Source organism: Bufo gargarizans, chromosome 11 (genome assembly GCF_014858855.1).
Source record: "Bufo gargarizans isolate SCDJY-AF-19 chromosome 11, ASM1485885v1, whole genome shotgun sequence".
In the NCBI taxonomy this organism is placed as follows: domain Eukaryota; kingdom Metazoa; phylum Chordata; class Amphibia; order Anura; family Bufonidae; genus Bufo; species Bufo gargarizans.
Genome location: NC_058090.1, coordinates 46,095,085 through 46,114,363, shown reverse-complemented (window position 1 = coordinate 46,114,363; position 19,279 = coordinate 46,095,085). Strand labels below are relative to the sequence as shown.

The following is a 19,279-nucleotide window of genomic DNA, read 5'->3' as shown; positions in this document are numbered from 1 at the left end:
GAGGTCTCACTAGTGCTCTGTAGAGCGTCATGAGCGCCTCCCTCTTTCTACTAGTAATGCCTCTCCCTATACACCCGAGCATTCTGCTAGCATTTCCTGCTGCTCTATGACAGTGTCTGCCTACCTTTAAGTCTTCTGAAATAATGACCCCTAAATCCCTTTCCTCAGATACTGGGGTTAGGACTGTATCACTGATTTTATATTCTGCTCTTAGGTTTTTACGTCCCAGGTGCATTATCTTGCACTTATCAACATTAAATTTTAGTTGCCAGATTTTAGACCATTCCTCTAGTTTTCCCAAGTCCTTTTCCATTTGGTGTATCCCTCCAGGAACATCAACCCTGTTACAAATCTTTGTGTCATCAGCAAAAAGACACACCTTACCATTGAGGCCTTCTGCAATTTCGCTGATAAAGATATTAAACAATATGGGTCCCAGAACAGATCCCTGAGGTACCCCACTGGTCACAAGACCATGGTCTGAATATACTCCATTGACTACAACCCTCTGTTGCCTGTCCCTCAGCCACTGCCTAATCCATTCAACAATATGGGAGTCCAAGCCCAAAGACTGCACTTTATTGATAAGCCTTCTATGTGGGACAGTATCAAAAGCCTTACTAAAGTCTAGATAAGCGATGTCTACTGCACCTCCTCCATCTATTATTTTAGTCACCCAATCAAAAAAATTAATAAGATTAGTTTGACATGATCTCCCTGAAGTAAACCCATGCTGTTTTTCATCTTTCAATCCATGGGATTTTAGATGTTCCACAATCCTCTCCTTAAGTATGGTTTCCATTAATTTCCCCACTATTGATGTCAGGCTTACTGGCCTATAGTTGCCCGATTCCTCCCTACTACCTTTGTGAATGGGCACAACATTTGCTATTTTCCAATCTTCTGGGACGACTCCTGTTGCCAGTGATTGGTTAAATAAATCTGTTAATGGTTTTGCTAGTTCACCGCTGAGCTCTTTTAATAGCTTTGGGTGTATCCCATCAGGCCCCTGTGACTTATTTGTATTAATTTTAGACAGTTGACTTAGAACCTCTTCCTCTGTAAAGACATGCATCAAAAGATTCATTAGTCTTTTTTCCTAACTGAGGTCCTTCTCCTTCATTTTCCTTTGTAAAAACTGAACAGAAGTATTCATTGAGGCAGTCAGCTAGTTCTTTATCTTCTTCCATATACCTTCCTTTTGTTTTTAATTTGGTAATTCCTTGTTTTAGTTTCCTTTTTTCATTTATGTAACTGAAGAATGTCTTATCGCCTTTTTTCCCTGACTGAGCTAATTTCTCTTCTGCCTGTGCTTTAGAAGCTCTTATAACTTGTTTGGCCTCTCTCTGCCTAATCTTATAAATTTGCCTGTGGAGGGTCTCTTACTTCACCACAAAGTGTTTTGGCGAGTTCCTCCAAACTGGAAGTCAAGGAATTCACATTTTCATTTGATAACCCCTTCACGTTCTTCAGCTGTATCTCAGGCGGGCTGTAATAGGAAAAACAGATTTACGGTATGGTCCAGCCATATTCATAACTCCTATAAATGATAATGGAGTCGGCAAGGAAGGAATCCCATAGATGGAAGCCACATCTGTCAGACATTAGCGGCATATCCTAAGGATAGATCATGCATAATTTCTACGAATACTCATCAATCACATATAATGGCTGCACATTACCAGTGTGTCTGAATAAATGTATTAGAAAACTGGCATAGAAATACTCACACGTCAGGGTACCTCTGTGGACATTTTACCCAAAGGTCCAGTTGGACATAGAACTCATTACATTGAGGGTGTAACGAGAGGGTAACTTCAGGTGGCTGCTTGACCTGCAGTAAACCAATAAAAAAAAAAAAAATATAGAAGAATTATACCCCAAATCACCTAATTTTACCACATCTATTTTAAAGGCTTGGGGGTGGGGGGCATTTTTTTTTTATTATTGCATTGTACACATTTTGAGGTAGAAATACATTTTTCAATTGGTCTTTATTAAAAATGTTGAGCCCCTTTTTCTGTACAGCCTTGAGATTCTCTAGTAACATGCTCTATGTTCCGTCAGGCAGCTCAGCTGATCTCTGACCTCCTAAACACTCAATATAGCTTAATTCTTATCTTTCTGATAAGAACGTGGATTAATTAAGTGTTAATGACCTTTTAGTAATTTAGAGATAAGGGTTTTAAGGGCAAAAAGTGAAAGTACAATTCACACAGCTGTGACAGAACGTTAACATATTTTTAATAATGACCGATTAGAAAAAAAATATTTTCAACCCAAATTGAGTAAAATGCAATCAAAAGGTGTACATAGTTTTTGAGTGTTCCCGAAGCAGTGCGTTTCTGACGATTGTTTTGTTCCTGAAGGCAGACGCGGCAAAAGCTCAGAAAGCATTGTTTTATCCCCTGCCGGCGCGCTTTAGTTCTCCAGTCAGGCTTGAAGTCACGGAGGCAGCGGCCTCCTTGCTTCAAGTCAAGATAACCACGCCCCCTTCCCTGCCCCTTCGCTGTGACTGACAGCCGGCAGTTTGGCTAGCTTTGCCGAACACTCTGCATAAGCGCTGTCAGTCACAAAGGGGCAGGGAAGAGGCCGCTGCCCCCTTGACTTCAAGCATGTCTAGAGAAGCGCGCCAGCAGGGAATAAAGAACGTTTTCTGAGCTTTTGCCGCATCTGCCTTCAGGAACAAAACAATCGTCCGAAACACACTGCTGGCGGCTTCAGATGGTTTTTGGAGGTGACAGGTTCCCTTTAAACAACCCTATGCACAAGCAGCAGAAAAAAAAAATATCAGAACAGGTTTGTGAACACTCCCATCTCCGTTCTCCCACCTCTAGCCATGCCTTGCTAGATTTGATTGACAGGGCCAGGCAGTGCTCACGTCCTCCTGCCTGGCCCAACGTTCGGGTGAAATCTTCACGCAGCGCAGGCATAGTGAAGAAAGGAGGCTGGACGGCTGTGGAAGTCCTTACTGCGCCACACCCGGGAGAAGAGCTGGCATCTATGAAGGAGAGGGTTTCTGTGGTGTATGTGGCACAGGCGCAGTAAGGACGTCCACAGCCGGCGATCATACTAAACAGCTGAAGATTACACCCGAACTCAGGGCAAGGCAGGAGAACGTGAACGCTGCCTGGCCCTGTCAATCAAGTCTCGCAGGGCATGGACAGAGGTGAGAGAACGGAGCCTCTAGGAGCAGGCTCATCTGCATATAATAAAAGTTCTTATTTTCTCAATAACAGCGGCACGTAGTGAGATGGGACTAAGGCCTCTTTCACACGACCGTATGGCTTTTTCAGTATTTTGCAGTCTGTTTTTCACAGATCCGTTGTTCCGTTTTTTTGTTTCCGTTCCTTTTTTCCATATGGCATATACAGTATACAGTAATTACATAGAAAAAAATTGGTCTGGGCATAAAATTTTCAATAGATGATCCTGCAAAAACGGAACCGATACGGAAGACATACGGAGTACATTCCGTATGTGTTCCGTTTTTTTTTTTGCGGACACTGACTTGAATGGAGCCATGCAACGTAATTTGCGGGCAATAATAGGACATGTTTTATCTTTCAACAGAACGGAAATACGGAAACTGAATGCATACGGAGTTCATTCCGTTTTTTTGTGGAACCATTGAAAAAAATAGTTCCGTATACGGAACGAAAAAAACGGCCCGTAAACAGAAGGAAAAAAAAAGTCGTGTGAAAGAGGCCTAATATTTTGATGTTCAGCTGACATTAGCAAATAGCACATCACTAATGTCAGCCAGGTTAATGCCCATTTTTCTGCCGACAGAAACTTATTAACCCCTTCAACCCCGAGCCTGTTTTCACCCTCCGGCCTTTTTTTTGCAAATCTGATATGTGTCACTTTATGTAGTGATAAGTTTAAAACGCTTTTACTTATACAGGCAATACTGAGATTGTTTTCGTGTCACATATCGTACTTCATGACTGTAGTAAAAATGAGTAAAAAAAAAATAAATAATCTATTTTTATTCATAAAAAAATACTAAATTCACCCCAAAAAAATTATTTCTCTACTTTTATAATAGATAGTAATACCTCCAAAAAGAGTAATTACTTTACATTCCCCAAGCAAATCTTGAAATTTTCCGGATAATTTCCAAAACCCTCTTTTTAAAGGACCAGTTCAGGTCTGAAGTCACTTTGCGAGGCTTACATAATAGAAACCACCCAAAAATGACCCCTATTTTAGAAACTACACACCTCAAGGTATGCAAAACTGATTCTACAAACTTTGCTAACCCTTTAGGTGTTCCACAAGAATTAATGGAAAACGGAGATGAAATTTCAGAATTTCACTTTTTTGGCAGATTTTACATTTTAATCAATTTTTTCCAGGAGTAAAGCAAGGGTTAACAGCCAAATAAAACTCAATATTTATTACCCTAATTCTGCGGTTTACAGAAACACGCCACATGTGATCGTAAACTGCTGTACGGGCACACGGCAGGGAAGAGTAGGAAAGGAATGCCATATGGTTTTTGGAACGCAAATTTAGCTGAACTGGTTTTTAGATGCCATGTCCCATTTGAAGCCCCCCTGATGCACCCCTACAGTAGAAACTCTAAAAAGTGACCACATTTTGGAAACTACAGGATAAGGTGACCGTTTTATTGGTACTATTTTGGGGGTACACATGATTTTTAATTGCTCTATATTACGTTTTTTGTGAGGCAAGGTAACCCAAAAAATTGATGTTTTGGCACAGTTTTTATTTTTTATTTTTACAGCGTTTACCTGAGGGATTAGGTCATGAGACTTTTTTATAGAGCAGATCATTACGCATGTGGCAATACCTAATATGTCTACTTTTTCTTATTTATTTAAGTTTTACACAATAATAGAGTTTTTGAAATAATGATATTTTAGTGTCTCCATAGTCTGAGAGCCATAGCTTTTTTATTTTTTCACCGATTCTCTTAGGTAGGGTCTCATTTTTTGCGGGATGAGGCGGTCTGATTTTGGGGGGCATACGCCTTTTTGATCACTTGCTGTTGCAATTTTTGTGATGTAATGTGACAAAAATGGCTTTTTTTTACGGTGTTCATTTGAGGGGTTAGGTCATGTGATATATTTATAGAGCTGGTTGTTACGGACGTGGCAATAGCTAATATGTATATTTTTAAATGTATTTCACTTTAGCACAATAATAGCAGTTTTAAAAATGTTTTAGTGTCTCCATGTTCTGAGAGCTATAGTTTTTTTAATTTTTTGGACGATTGTCTTAGGTAGGGGCTCATTTTTTGCGGGATGAGGTGACGGTTTTATTTATACCATTTTGTGGGACAGACGCCTTTTTGATCACTTGGTGTTGCGCTTTTTGTGATGTAAGGTGACAAAAATAGCTTTTTTTTTTATGGTGTTTATCAGACAGGGTGGATCATGTGATATATTTATAAAGCCGGTCATTACGGACGCGGCAATACTTAATATGTGTGGGTTTGGTTTTTTTATGATAAAATAAGGGGAAAGGGGCTTTTTCTTCTTTTTTTACTTTATACATTTTTTTAAAAACACTTTTTTTTTACTTTTTTTCCTTTACTTATGACATTCACTTTTGGGGGTCTGATCCCCTCTGCAATGCATTACAATACATCTGTATTGTAATGCATTGCCTGTTAGTATATGACACAGAGTAATACACTAACAGGTTGCCTAGGAGACCCAGCCTGAGGCTGGATCTCCTCGGCTCCCGTAGAAGGCCTCTGCACGGCATCTTGTGTCCAGGGTGGATTTGATATAAATCAAAATGATTTAAAATCAGTCAGTAAGGCTTGATTTAAATCATAGCTTTCTACATAAAGACTAATTCTTGCTGGTATAACTTATAATATGCAAGTAGATGAAGATTTTTAGAATAACAACTTTTCATATTAGTTTGATTCTGCATTCATAGGTTTGTAGAAGTTAGGATTAAGGTCTTTTTCTCAACTCTGTTCATGTTATAACATTTTTGCTGTGAAGAAGAGGCATGTGATCTCTGCTGAGTCAAATTCAGTTTTGAGAACTGCAAAAGTAAACCAAGCATCTGTGATAATATCTTGTAGGCAGAGAAACTATAAGAAAAATTACACATATAGAAACATAGAATGTGTCGGCAGATAAGAACCATTTGGCCCATCTAGTCTGCCCAATATACTGAATACTATGGATAGCCCCTGGCCCTATCTTATATGAAGGATGGCCTTATGCCTATCCCATGCATGCTTAAACTCCTTCACTGTATTTGCAGCTACCACTTCTGCAGGAAAGCTCTTCCATGCATCCACATGCATTCTTTTTTTAAATATTCTCTCCTCTTTTACCTTGTTGATTCCATTTATGTATTAAAAAGTTTCTATCATATCCCCTCGGTCTCGTCTTTCTTCCAAGCTATACATGTTAAGGTCCTTTAATCTTTCCGGGTAAGTTTTATCCTACAATCCATGTACCAGTTTAGTAGCTCTTCTCTGAACTCTCTCCAAAGTATCAATATCCTTCTGGAGATATGGTCTCCAGTACTGCGCACAATACTCCAAATAAGGTCTCACTAGTGCTCTGTAGAGCGTCATGAGCGCCTCCCTCTTTCTACTGGTAATGCCTCTCCCTATACACCCAAGCATTCTGCTAGCATTTCCTGCTGCTCTATGACATTGTCTGCCTATCTTTACACTGGGTTCACACCTGAGCGTTTTACAGCGCGTTCCTACGCGCTGTAAAACGCTCAACAAGGAGAAACCAATAATTCCCTATGGGAATGGTTCACACCTGGGCGTTTTACAGCGCGTATGATCGCGCTGTAAAACGCCCTACGCTCAACAAAAGTACATGAGCTTCTTTGGGGCGTTTTGTTGTGCGTTCCCGTACATAGACATTCGGGAACGCGCGACAATGGGCGTTCGCTTGTCTCTGTATGCGCCGGTACAATCGCGCATACAGAGCACTCCTTTCGGAACGCTCAGGTGTGAACCCAGCCTTAAGTCTTCTGAAATAATGATCCCTAAATCCCTTTCCTCAGATACTGAGGTTAGGACTGTATCACTGATTTTATATTCTGCTCTTGGGTTTTTACTCCCCAGGTGCATTATCTTGCACTTATCAACATTAAATTTTAGTTGCCAGATTTTTGACCATTCCTCTAGTTTTCCATTTGGTGTATCCCTCGAGGAACATCAACCCTGTTACAAATCTTTGTGTCATCAGCAAAAAGACACACCTTACCATCGAGTCCTTCGAGGCAATTTCGCTGATAAAGATATTAAACAATATGGGTCCCAGAACAGATCCCTGAGGTACCCCACTGGTAACAAGACCATGGTCTGAATATACTCCATTGACTACAACCCTCTGTTGTCTGTCCCTCAGCCACTGCCTAATCCATTCAACAATATGGGAGTCCACACACAGCCTTATTCTACATAATTAAAAAACTAATCTTTATTTTATGATGGAATAACCTTTGGATGGTAATATATTTTCCTCAAAAAGCATTTTATATTAAAAAAATCAGATTTAAATAAAAAAAATCATAGATTTTTATCCACCCTGCTTGTGTCGCATCGGGTCCCCGCCACAGCAACGCGGGGACTTAATGCGATCACTCACCCGACACAAACCCCTTCTATGTCGCGGTCAGCGCGACCGCAGCATAAAAGGAGTTAATCCGCCGGCATCGGCTTTTACAGCGATGCAGGCGGATACAGCAGGGGCCTGGCTACCACGGACTGCCGGGCCCCTATTACGTCAAATTGCGGGAACACAGTGGTTCCCATGACGTAGTAGTACGTCATAGGTTGAGAAGGGGTTAAGGGCTCATGCAGACGAACGTATTTTCTTTCCGTGCGTGTTCCGGTTTTTTGGCAGACCGTATGCGGAACAGTTACTTTGTGTGCATTCCGTTTCCATATGTCCGTATTTCCGTTCCACAAAAAAAAAATAGAACATGTCTGCATCACGGACAAGGATAGGACTGTTCTATTAAAGGCCCGGATGTTCCGTTCCACAAAATATGGAATGTACACGGACGTCATCCGTATTTTTTTGCAGACCACAAAATACATACGGTCCTGTGCATGAGCCCTAAGGCGATTCCGCACCCTGCCTAAATTACTGTCATGCAAAGGTTGAAATTATTGGTAAGTCTATATGTAACAGATTTTCTATGGATTTAGGACATCTCCACGACTGAAATTATCGGTTTGCCTGTGCACATGGAGGGAAACGCTGCAAACCTGCAGGATTTATAGGAGGGGGTTAACTACGCACATAAAATGTCAAGTGGTGTCATTCAGAGCATTTAGTGACAGTAAAACTGGGACAAGTCCACAATTACTGGTAATTTACGGGGAGACTTGTAATTAATTAATCTGCTATGAATGTCACTGTCACAACATAAAATAAACCAGAAGTGTTCTTCACTGTGAAAACCACGTGTCGCCCTACAGCAGGAAATTGCTTAAAGGGAACCTGTCCCCTCCAACAAACGTGCCAAGCCGGCAGGAGTACCTGAGAGTAGCCAGCAGCGTGTTTGTAATGATCCGTTTATTCCTGCAGGTAGTTAAGCAGAAGCTGTAAAAACGTTCTTTAATCCCCTGCCGGCGCGCTTCTCTAGTCAGGCTTGAAGTCGTGGCGGCAGAAGCCTCCTTGCTTCAAGTCACCATAACCACGCCCCCTTCCCTGCCCCTTCGCTGTGACAGTAAGGCAGAATGCACACGGCCGTGAGCGGTCCGTGATAACACGGTCTGGATTCCTGCTGACAGCAGGAGCGCACGGCATCACTGGTTGCTATAACGCCGTGCGCTTCATGCCGCCACTGCACTACAGTAATAAACTCGTACAAGTGTATTACTGTAGCGCAGCGGCGGCATGAAGCGCACGGCGTCATAGCAACCAATGACGCCGTGCGCTCCTGCTCTCAGCAGGAATCCAGACCGTGTTACCACGGACCGCTCACGGCCGTGTGCATTCGGCCTATTTTATAATATGCAAATTAGCCTCTAGGAGCAAGGGGGACATTGCCCCTGCCCCTAGAGGCTCCGTTCTCCCAGCTCATTCCACGCCCTGTGTGCATGAGCCCTTATCCTTAGGATATACGGCATCGACTATAGATCAGCGGGGTCCTCGGCACCTCAGGGGACCAGCTGTTTGAAGGGGCAGCGGCCATGATGCAAGCACTCCGCCTCATAGGGCCTGTTCACATCTCATTTTTGAGATGTATACACATACGGTCAAAAAACACACAAAAAAAAAAAACCTTATACAATGTATGCAATTTTGTGGTTCTGTATCCTTTTAAAAAAATACATTTTTAAAGTACACCTTTGACGGGTGTGCATATGTTTCAATAGGTTTGTGTCCTTTTTTTCACAAAAAACATGTTTTTGTGAAACCTTTTTTTTAAATAAAGATTTGAAGCGTCTCAAACAAAGTAGGAAATATCTGGATACAAACTGATACGTTTAACAGATGGAAATGTATCGTCTTACGTTTCCATCCGTCTCCCTTTCACAGAAATGTAATAAAGGGAAAAAAAAAAATTTTTTTTTTTTTTGCAGGACAGAAAAGTGTAGTACCCTGCAAAAGAAAACGTCCAATTACAAATGGAGTCAAAAGCATGAACTTCTGAACTACGTCTGTGCGTACATTAAGCCATACGTTTCTATACATTTTTCTGTATAACATACAGCAAAAACAAGATGTGACCAGCCTCTTAATGGTTTACTCTGGTTCTTACTGCATAGCGCCATACCAGACTTTCAGTCACCATGTTGCCCTGACAGAAACGCTCATACACCCACCATACTGACCGGACACTACACGTAGTGGTCACCCTTCACCTCTGAAGGACGAGCCCCGATATATGACCATTCACACACGTCCATTCCTGTCAAGATGGCGCACGGCCAATACCGTTACAACTTGTAATATTCCCCTCAGAGTCGAGGTGAGTGAAGGAAGCGATGCTCATGTTACACAGGACACAGAGCTTGTTCTACTATTATCTGCAGCAATGCGGACATTTATCAGCATTTGCGCGACATTTTATACAAAATGGACACTTATTAGAACTGTGCACATGAAATAGTGGAGCAGTCACCCATGGCAACCAATCAGGTCGCTTCTTTCAGTTTATACCCTGTGCATGAAGAGATGAGAGCTGCAATCTGATTGGTTACTATGGGCAATGTTTCAGCTCTGTCCTGCTCTAGTTTGATAAATAATATCTGCAGGACCTGTCCTTGTGATTGGCCAATATACCGCCCCCAGCGACAGACCGGCGCCTGCACCGGGGGGCCCCCAGCGACAGACCGGCGCCTGCACCGGGGGGCCCCCAGCGACAGACCGGCGCCTGCACCGGGGGGCCCCCAGCGACAGACCGGCGCCTGCACCGGGGGGCCCCCAGCGACAGACCGGCGCCTGCACCGGGGGGCCCCCAGCGACAGACCGGCGCCTGCACCGGGGGGCCCCCAGCGACAGACCGGCGCCTGCACCGGGGGGCCCCCAGCGACAGACCGGCGCCTGCACTGGGCCCCCAGCGACAGATGCACACACCTGCGACCAACTGACCGGTGCTTCTCCGACAGTTTAACGTGTACATCGGCGACCAAGTGACCGACGCGCGCATCGGCGACCAAGTGACCGACGCGCGCATCGGCGACCAAGTGACCGACGCGCGCATCGGCGACCAAGTGACCGACGCGCGCATCGGCGACCAAGTGACCGACGCGCGCATCGGCGACCAAGTGACCGACGCGCGCATCTGCGACCAATACATGCACTTGTCCCTGCTACCGACCAACGTGTGCACACTGCATCTGCATAACCAACTGGCACACCTGCCCCTTTCCCCTGACAGCGCACCCTTCATATGTCACAATGCACACGTCTCACTCTCTACCTTCCAGGCAGAACTTTTCCGCAGGTCAGTAAAGTCCTTCCCATAGATGGCCTCCAGGACCTGCAGCTCGTTCTCCTGCCTATGCGAGTGTGTCTCCATGGGGTCTGCCTGCAGGGGGCGCCACTGCTCTCCGGGACCGAGCAGGCTCCCCGAGGAGGAGTGTTCGGCGGGAAGTTCGGCATTTCCCCGGATGCCTGCCATGCTACACCGGACACATCGCGTTCCTCATCTCAGGGACAGCTCAGCGACCAACCCACAACACCCCGGAGGGGACGGCCCACAAGTTCATGAACGCATTTCCGCCATGTTTGTTTGGGGAAGTGTACCTGGAAGTGGATGACGTGGGCCTAGTTATTAGGGAAGGAGCCTGCATCCGCCATATTTGGAACTGGCATCGTTTTAAAGTGAACGTATCCTCATAATAGTGCGATAATTGTGAAAAGATACTTGTTTGAATGAATCAGTTACTAGACAACTTGTAAATTTTTGCACAAATTCTGTTACTTATTGCTTAGTGTTGTATGACAGGTCCATAAAGCTGTCACCTCCCCTGACATGTCTGTTTTAGTAACTCCTTTCATCCCCCATGTAATAACACCTCTGGAGCATCTATTCTTATGCTGTGCCATTCCTTTATTAGTCCTGCTAGAAGTTATGACTGAATTGCCAGCAGTCTGTAATAAAGGTCCAGCTGGGTGTTACCAGTAGGGGGGGTGTCCCTGCACAGTATGACACTATCCAATCAGTGATGCCAGTGTCAGACTGTGCAGGGACACGCCCCTAACTGGTAACACCCATCTGGACTTTCTTTTTTCAGACCTCAGGCAATTCATTCATTAACTTCTAGAAGGAATAAGAGCGGAATGGCACAGCATAGAGTCATAAAAATAGATGCTCCAGGATTGTTATTACATGGGGAATGGAAGTAGTTACTATATAGACATGTCAGGAGAGGTTATAGCTCCTCTGTAAATTCCTCACACACTGAACACGAGTTCATGAATGTCTTTGACATTTTAAAATTTGACATTGAAGCCATATATGTTGTATATTCCCCCAGGAGTTCTTTGTTAGGCTGCTTTCACACTGGCGTTTTGGCTTTCCGTTTCTGAGATCCGTTCAGGGCTCTCACAAGCGGTCCAAAACGGATCAGTTTTGCCCTAATGCATTCTGAATGGAAAAGGATCCGCTCAGAATGCATCAGTTCACCTCCATTCCGCTCTGAAGGGGGACACCAAAACGCGGCCTGCAGCGTTTTCTGTGTCCGTCTGATGAAACTGAGCTAAACGGATCCGTTCTGACACACAATGTAAGTCAATGGGGACGGTTTCGTTTTCTATGACACAATCTGGCACAATAGAAAACTGATCCGTCCCCCATTGACTTTCAATAGTGTTCAAGACGGATCTGTCTTGGCTATGTTACAGATAATACAAACGGATCCGTTCTGAACTGATGCAGACGGTTGTATTATCTAAACGGATCTGTCTGTGCAGATCCATGACGGATCCGCACCAAACGCGAGTGTGAAAGTAGCCTTACAGGCAGAGAGTGTGGACCCACTGTGCCAACCAACAGGTTTGACTTTGGGCTAGTCCTGAGGACGTTATCCTGCCAGTGCCCCGGTTTTCACCCTTTAAACCCTATATGGGGATCTGGCCTTTACTGCAGGAGAGCCACCAGACCACTATCTCTTAGAATAGTCCTGGTGTGGTGGACTGCTGACCCACTAGGGGGTCAGAGACACCGGAGCCAAGCACCAAGGGATCCGGCAATAATCGTAGTCAGGAATCAGGCAGAGGTCAGGGCTGGCCGACTATATGCGAATCCTAGAAACAGTCCAGAGGTCAGGGCAGGCAGCTCAGGGTCAGTATGGTGAAAAGGCACGGGTCACGTCAGGCGGCAGAGATGATCCAGGAAACAAGCAGAAGTCTATACACAGACAGACAAATTACCTAGCAAGAAAGTGAAATCAAAAGGAATCTATTGCCCGGGCAAGGGGTGGAACAAACAGCCTAGAAAATATATAGGAGAGCTGATGAGCTCATTATGGAATAGCTGGACACAGAGCAAAAAAAAGAAGAAGGAATTAACCCTTGCAGTGTTGCAGGGAGAGGTTCAAATAGACACTAATACACACACAGAAAGAGACCTAGCAGCCAGGCTGCAGCATTGGACTGGCGGCTGGCTCCAGGCAGAAGCTAGGTGAGTGATGCTGCGCCCGTGCCCGCTCCTAATAGTAGAATGACATTCTGAACACATTTGTCTGAAACTGACCTAAGAGGTTAAACATAGATTTTTAAGGCTCATTAACATCTTGGAGTGTCTTCTGGCCATAAAAATAATTTTCTTCTATAGTGTTAAAGTATTTAAAAAAACTTCTAACAAACGACTTTACTTTAGTTTTTTACAGAGCTCCACAATGTTTTTCTCACAGATGTTATACAGTGATTTTTTTTCTTAAAGGGGTTGTCCAGCTGATCGGCGGGGGTGTCGGATCCCTGGCTAATCAGCTATTGATGAGGACCATGGGCATAGCCGCTGCCACTAGGAGGCGACACCAAGCGGTTAAATGAAAGTGTTAGCTCCTCCTCTCAGCTATACCCCTCCTGCAGGCACTGAGCTAATCAGTTTCAGCTTGGTGTCCATAAGAGGTAGACATGCCTGTCTGAAGGTCTGCTATCTTTTTAATTTTTATAAAAAAAAATCTTGCCATTGTAAGAAGGTACAAGGAATCATCGTTGATGATAGGTACCTGTCACCGAGGTTCCTGGCCTTGGTGGAGTAAGAGCCGGTTTTTATGTGTCAGCAGCAGTTGCTGTTTGACACCTTGATACTTAGTATGGCTGTAATAGCTGATCCAGGACGGCTCTTACTGGGAGTAGTCAAAGTGCTGGGTGGGTGATTACTTCCCATGTTCCAGGCCGGGTTTTGCCAGGCATAAAAAACAGTCAGCGCTGACAGGTGAGTGGATTTACCTCCCTCTGACAGGGGAGCTCAGGAGTCTGACAGCTGTGCTGGGATTTGAGGTTTGAGCCGGGCTGGAGGGCTCAGGCCCCTCTAATGGCAAACAGGCCGCCTATGGACTTGATGAGGCTGAACGGCTAACAGGGTGTGAATTAACACCCAGGAGAAAAGGTGACTTTTATTGTTTATGGACTTTCCTTGTGTGTGAACAAACACCAAACCACCTGCGTTTTGTGATGCAGCTTATCTGCATTTTGTTCTACACCAATGTGTGAATAAACACCGCTGTTTGATTCAAGAACTGTGTACTTTGCCTCTATACTGCATCCGCTAGTCCTAACTACCAGAGCGAATCCCCACAGCATACATGAGGCATAAACTTCCTGTTACCCCATGGACAAGGAGGTAGACCAGCGGGTCAGAAAGCCTCCTGCTCGTTCCCTACCTCCAGAAGGCAAGTAGGCAGATCACCAAATCTGCTGTAACCCACCAGCAAAGGGGTCAGCTCTCCTCAAGGTCCCTTTATTCCAGCGTAGACTTCCTCACCAATCATGCTGAAGAAAATGACCTGGCTGATTTTGGGGCAGAAGACTTCGGAGGGGTCAATTGCCCTGGTCTCGCCATACAGTGACATATTCTCCCCTCCCAACTCCCTCCTTGCTTTACCATGGCCCCTTACTCTTAAAGCTCTGGAAAAACTCAAAGACGGGGTCAACACAGGTAGGCAGGGACAACCAGCAATATCGTAGCACAAAATACTGCCCCTGCAGAACCAAATACCACAGTGCATCGAAAAATGCCATTCTGTTGTAGCCAGCAGCAGCTGCCATGTTCTGTACTCCTACTCCAGTTGCCTTAGGATGGCAATGCAGTTGAATTCAGGAAGGGAGCATCAGATTGTTACCTACCTGGCTGGTGGCAGTGAGGACAGCTCAGGCGGGCCCCTGGGCATCGGCCCACCGAAAAGTTTTCCTGTAGGATCTATGGCCAGTCCGTCCCTGTGGACTCCCTGTATTGTCAGCTGCACTATCACTAGGTGTCCTATCTGAGAAGCCTTCACATTGGACAGTTCTGTTGTGCCTACTTCGTTCATATGTGCACCTAATTATCGCATTAGATTAATGTGGATAGCTCACCACTTTTCTCAGTGTGGTAAAGGTGCTCTAGTCAAAGACTGATCACCCAATCAGTCAAGGAAAAATGGAAAATGCAAAAGAGCGACTGGCACTCACTGTGTGGGTCACAACATCGGCAAATTTATTGACATGAAATAATAAAATTAGGGCTCATTCAGACGGCCGTATGCTGTCCGCAAAAATACTGAATGCTATCCGTTTTTTTTGCGGATCCGCAAAAAAACTGATCCGCAAAAAAACGGATAGCATTCAGTATTTCGGCCAGACACAAACCGCTGCTGTTTCTGTCCGGCTGATTCTCTGTATATTTGACATATTGCGGCCGGATCTCCACCAGACCCTATTATAGTTAATTGATCTGGCGGGCATTCCGGTTGCTTCTGGCAGTAGACTGATCTCTGTGGGAACAGCCTTCTGGAATCCATGCCGCAGATGTGAAAGTAGCCTTATCCAGTCTGACAGCACACACAGAGCTCTTCTGTTTTGTCTTCTGCTCACTCCTTTTATGGTGACACAGACAATGATTCCATTGGTGTCCCTCCAATGGTGGTGGTCCACTTGTTATCTGTTTCCTCCAGACTACTCCAGTCCCATACTAGGTCCCCTACTAGGTTCCCCCTCTCCTATATCTTCAGTAGACTCTTTTTTTTTTCCTGGGGGTTGCTGCATCTTCATGTTGATCGTTTTCAGTACCTTTCCTGCTACCTTTTATCTGACGTGCTCTGCAATCTGTCCAGAGATTCTGTGGTTTTTTGATGGTCTAGCTCAGTTGGTCAGGGCTCATCCTTGGCTTGCCCTTGCCGATACATGGTCGTCTCCACTCTTCTCAGGCTGGCCTTCTTTCTGTCTCCTGGCTATATGAGAATAGCTCCAGCAAAGGATTAGCAGCGCTTGCGAAATGGATATTTATACTACCCTCTGCGCTTGCGCACTTGGACGTAATTTTTCCCTACCCCCACACTGCGCAGGTGCGGAGATCGGATGGATTTTCAGGAGTTAACCGCGCTTGCGCAATGGGCCGTAATATTTCCCTACTTCGGCTCTCCGGCGCATGTGCAGTGTCCCGGTGTGCTGCTTAACTCCACAGTGAGATTTTCCCTAAACTGTCCTTTTGCGCATGCGCAGATCGTCAAAACTAAGGAACGCCTCCACACGTCATTTCCGGTGCGACAGGAAGTTAGGAGGTAGGGAAATCTCACGAAGTAGGGTAATGTAACGTTACACCGGATTGTACAGCCAGTGTTATATAGTTGGGTTCTGGTCTTTTGTCCTCCTCCTCGGTACTGCTTGGGAACGTCCCATAGTCTTCTGTGTTCCCCAATGATATGAGCAAGAAAATAAGAATTTTTTTGTGGTCACCTGTAAAATCCTTTTCATGCCGAGTTCATTTGGGGGACACAGCACCCACCCAGTTCATTTGCTGGTCCTTGTTCATGGGTCCCACTTGTCCTTCATTCTGAGCCATCTCCAGTTCCAGCTGTATGTTTCTGTCTATTCTGTTGGCTTCTCATGGCCGCTTCTACTGCTTTAATAGAAACTGAGAAGCTCAGTGCCTGCAGGATGGGTATAGCTGAGAAGAGGAGCTAACACTTTCTTTTTACAGCTTAGTCGCCTCCTAGTGGCAGAAGCTATACCCCATGGTCTTTTGCGTCTCCCAATGAACTTGGCAATAAAATGATTTTACAAGTGAGCACAAAAAATCCTATGTAAAAAATAAAGTTGCTGCTGGTGGCAACTCCTTTCCAATCACTCATGCAAAATGGTTTTCACCATAATAAAAAAATGACATAATGCACAGATTGTAATCTTTAGCCTTCGAAACTTTATTTGTGATTCACAATTTTTAATAAACAAACTAGAAAATGTGGAAAAAAACAATATTTTTTTACCCATCTGAACATGTAAAGCCCTTTGACATCATTAGCACCACTTTGTGATCAGTAGTAGAAACAAGGCGATTGTACTGAAAATGTAAATATAAGCTGCAGGTCTTATACTGGCACCCTAAAATATAGGCTCGTGTACAGGCTATAGCTCTGCAAGGAAGAATGCATGAATCATCTACACCAGGGGTGCACAACCTGCGGCCCTAAATACCATTCTTTGCGGCCCCCAGCCATCTGATAGCAGACATGTATGTCTTTATCTTGTGGCTGCTCACATGAATCTTTCATGTATTGTCCCATTAGATGGGAGTACTAGAAGTGTAACTAGACATTTAGAATATATACTGTATGTTCAATATGCCATAAATATAGTATTTCACTTGGTAATACCCCTTTAAAGATCATTTTCGGCCCTTGGAATTGTTTCAGGTTGACAATGTGGCCCCCAACCAGAAAAGGTTGTGCACCCCTGATCTACACCATAGTGTGTCATCCTACCGACGGGACTCGGCCATGAGCAAAGATGGACTGAGAGGGTATTCAATGGTATCAGGAGTTTCCTCCATATTTGTAGAATATTCTACCACTTCTGACCAAAAAGGACCTGTTAGCACTTCTGACATTTCTGGTTTAGTAACTAGTTGTGTTCCCCATGAAATAATAATTCTGGAGCATATTTTCTTAGTGCTCTCTGTTGTGTTGTTCTTCTGTTATTCCTCTTGAAATTTTATTAAGAAATTGACAATAGGTTGTTATCATAACTCTTGTCAATGGGGCATATCCCTAAACACAGTCTGCCTCTGCTCAGTCAGTGCTGACAGTGTGTGTAGGGCCACAACATATTGACAAGAGGAATGGGAACATACAGCTGTCAAACCAGTCATACATTTCCAGGAGGTATAACAGAGGACCACCAGAATGCAGGGACCTGTGGAAAGCTGCAACAGAATTGTCATATTATGTGAAATGTCAATAACTTTAGTTACTTTAACACATATGTTGCCTGGTATAAGCGACTGTATGCTGCAAACTGTACCCAGTGAAGACATTCAAAAGTAAATCTTAAGCAAATACAAAAGTCAGGGCGTATATTTCTAGATGCTTAAAGGCTATGTACACCTTTGGGGTAATTTGTATTGCATTGTACTCATTTTGAGGTAAAAATCATTTTTGCAATTGTTCTTTATTCAAAATATTGAGCCCCTTTCTCTGTACAGCCTTGAGATTCTTTAGTAGCAGGCTCTGTATTTTTACTGTTTCCCATCAGGAAGCTCAGTTGACGGATCTTTATCTTTGCTCTCTGACATTATAGACACTCATTGTAGCTCAATTTTTATCTTACTTAAGTGTCTATGACCTTTTAGTAATTTAGAGATAAGGGTTATTAGATTACCGGCACAAAGTGAAAGTACAATTCACACAGCTACACAAACAGTTGGCTACTTTCACATCCGCACTTCCCATTTCCGCTATTGAGATCCGTCATAGGATCTCAATAGCGGGGAAAACGCTTCAGTTTTGTCCCCATTTTTTTGGTCCATGGGGACAAAACTGAACTAAACGAAATGGAAAGCACCAGAATGCATTCCGCTCCCTTTGGTTGTGTCCCCATCGCAGACAGAATAACGCTGCAAGCAGTGTTTTTCTGTCCGCGATGTGGTGCGGAGCAAGAGCAAGACGGATCCGTCCCCAATTGACTTACAATGGATTTCAAGGACGGATCTGTCTTGGCTATGTTAAAGATAATACAACCGGATCCGTTCATAACGGATGCAGACGGTTGTATTATCATGACGGAAGTGTTTTTGCTGATCCATTACGGATCCAGCAAAAACGCTGGTGTGAAAGTAGCCTTAGCGACAAAACGGTTTAATGTTGTTAATAAAGACCAAATGCTAAAAATTATCTTGAGCCCAAAATGAGTAAAATGCCATTATAAAAAAAATTGGCTGGAAGGTGTATATAGCCTTTAAAGAGCAAGATGTGGAAATAAATGTCAGGTTATGTTGTACAGTTTGGTCATGACACAGTTCAAGTAATGCAGAGACGCCTACAACTAAATCAGGAAGAGCTTCTGTTTAAATACAAAGGGCCCGTTTACACTACGGATAAATGATCACTAATACGATCATTCATCCCCACTGAAATTCATTATTTGTTTACACAGGATGTTGTGCTGCCGACAAACAAAGACTTTATGTTCTGCATAAACTATTGGAACACCCTAAGAAGCGTTTGTCGAGAGACTGGCTGAGACTTTACATGTGGAAATTGTCGGGAATAAGCGTTTGTAGGAACGTTTATTTCTGATTAATGGCTCGATCCTCAAAAAGGGCCTTAGCTCCATTCAAAACTTGAATATTTAGGTGATACTTCAGTTATAGCCCTTCC

The 19,279-nt window shown here is 44.1% G+C and overlaps 1 protein-coding gene across 1 annotated transcript in view; it reads right to left on the bottom strand.

Annotated features, from left to right (window-relative positions):
* The window catches only part of EIF2AK4 (eukaryotic translation initiation factor 2 alpha kinase 4), a 111,160-nt gene extending 100,007 nt beyond the window's left edge, over positions 1–11,153 (bottom strand). The window contains 3 exon segments of the mRNA XM_044271659.1: positions 1,387–1,489; positions 1,731–1,834; positions 10,900–11,153. Coding sequence (XP_044127594.1) covers positions 1,387–1,489; positions 1,731–1,834; positions 10,900–11,100 — 408 coding nt within the window. The 5' untranslated portion in view covers positions 11,101–11,153.
* Positions 11,154–19,279: the final 8,126 nt, after the last annotated feature.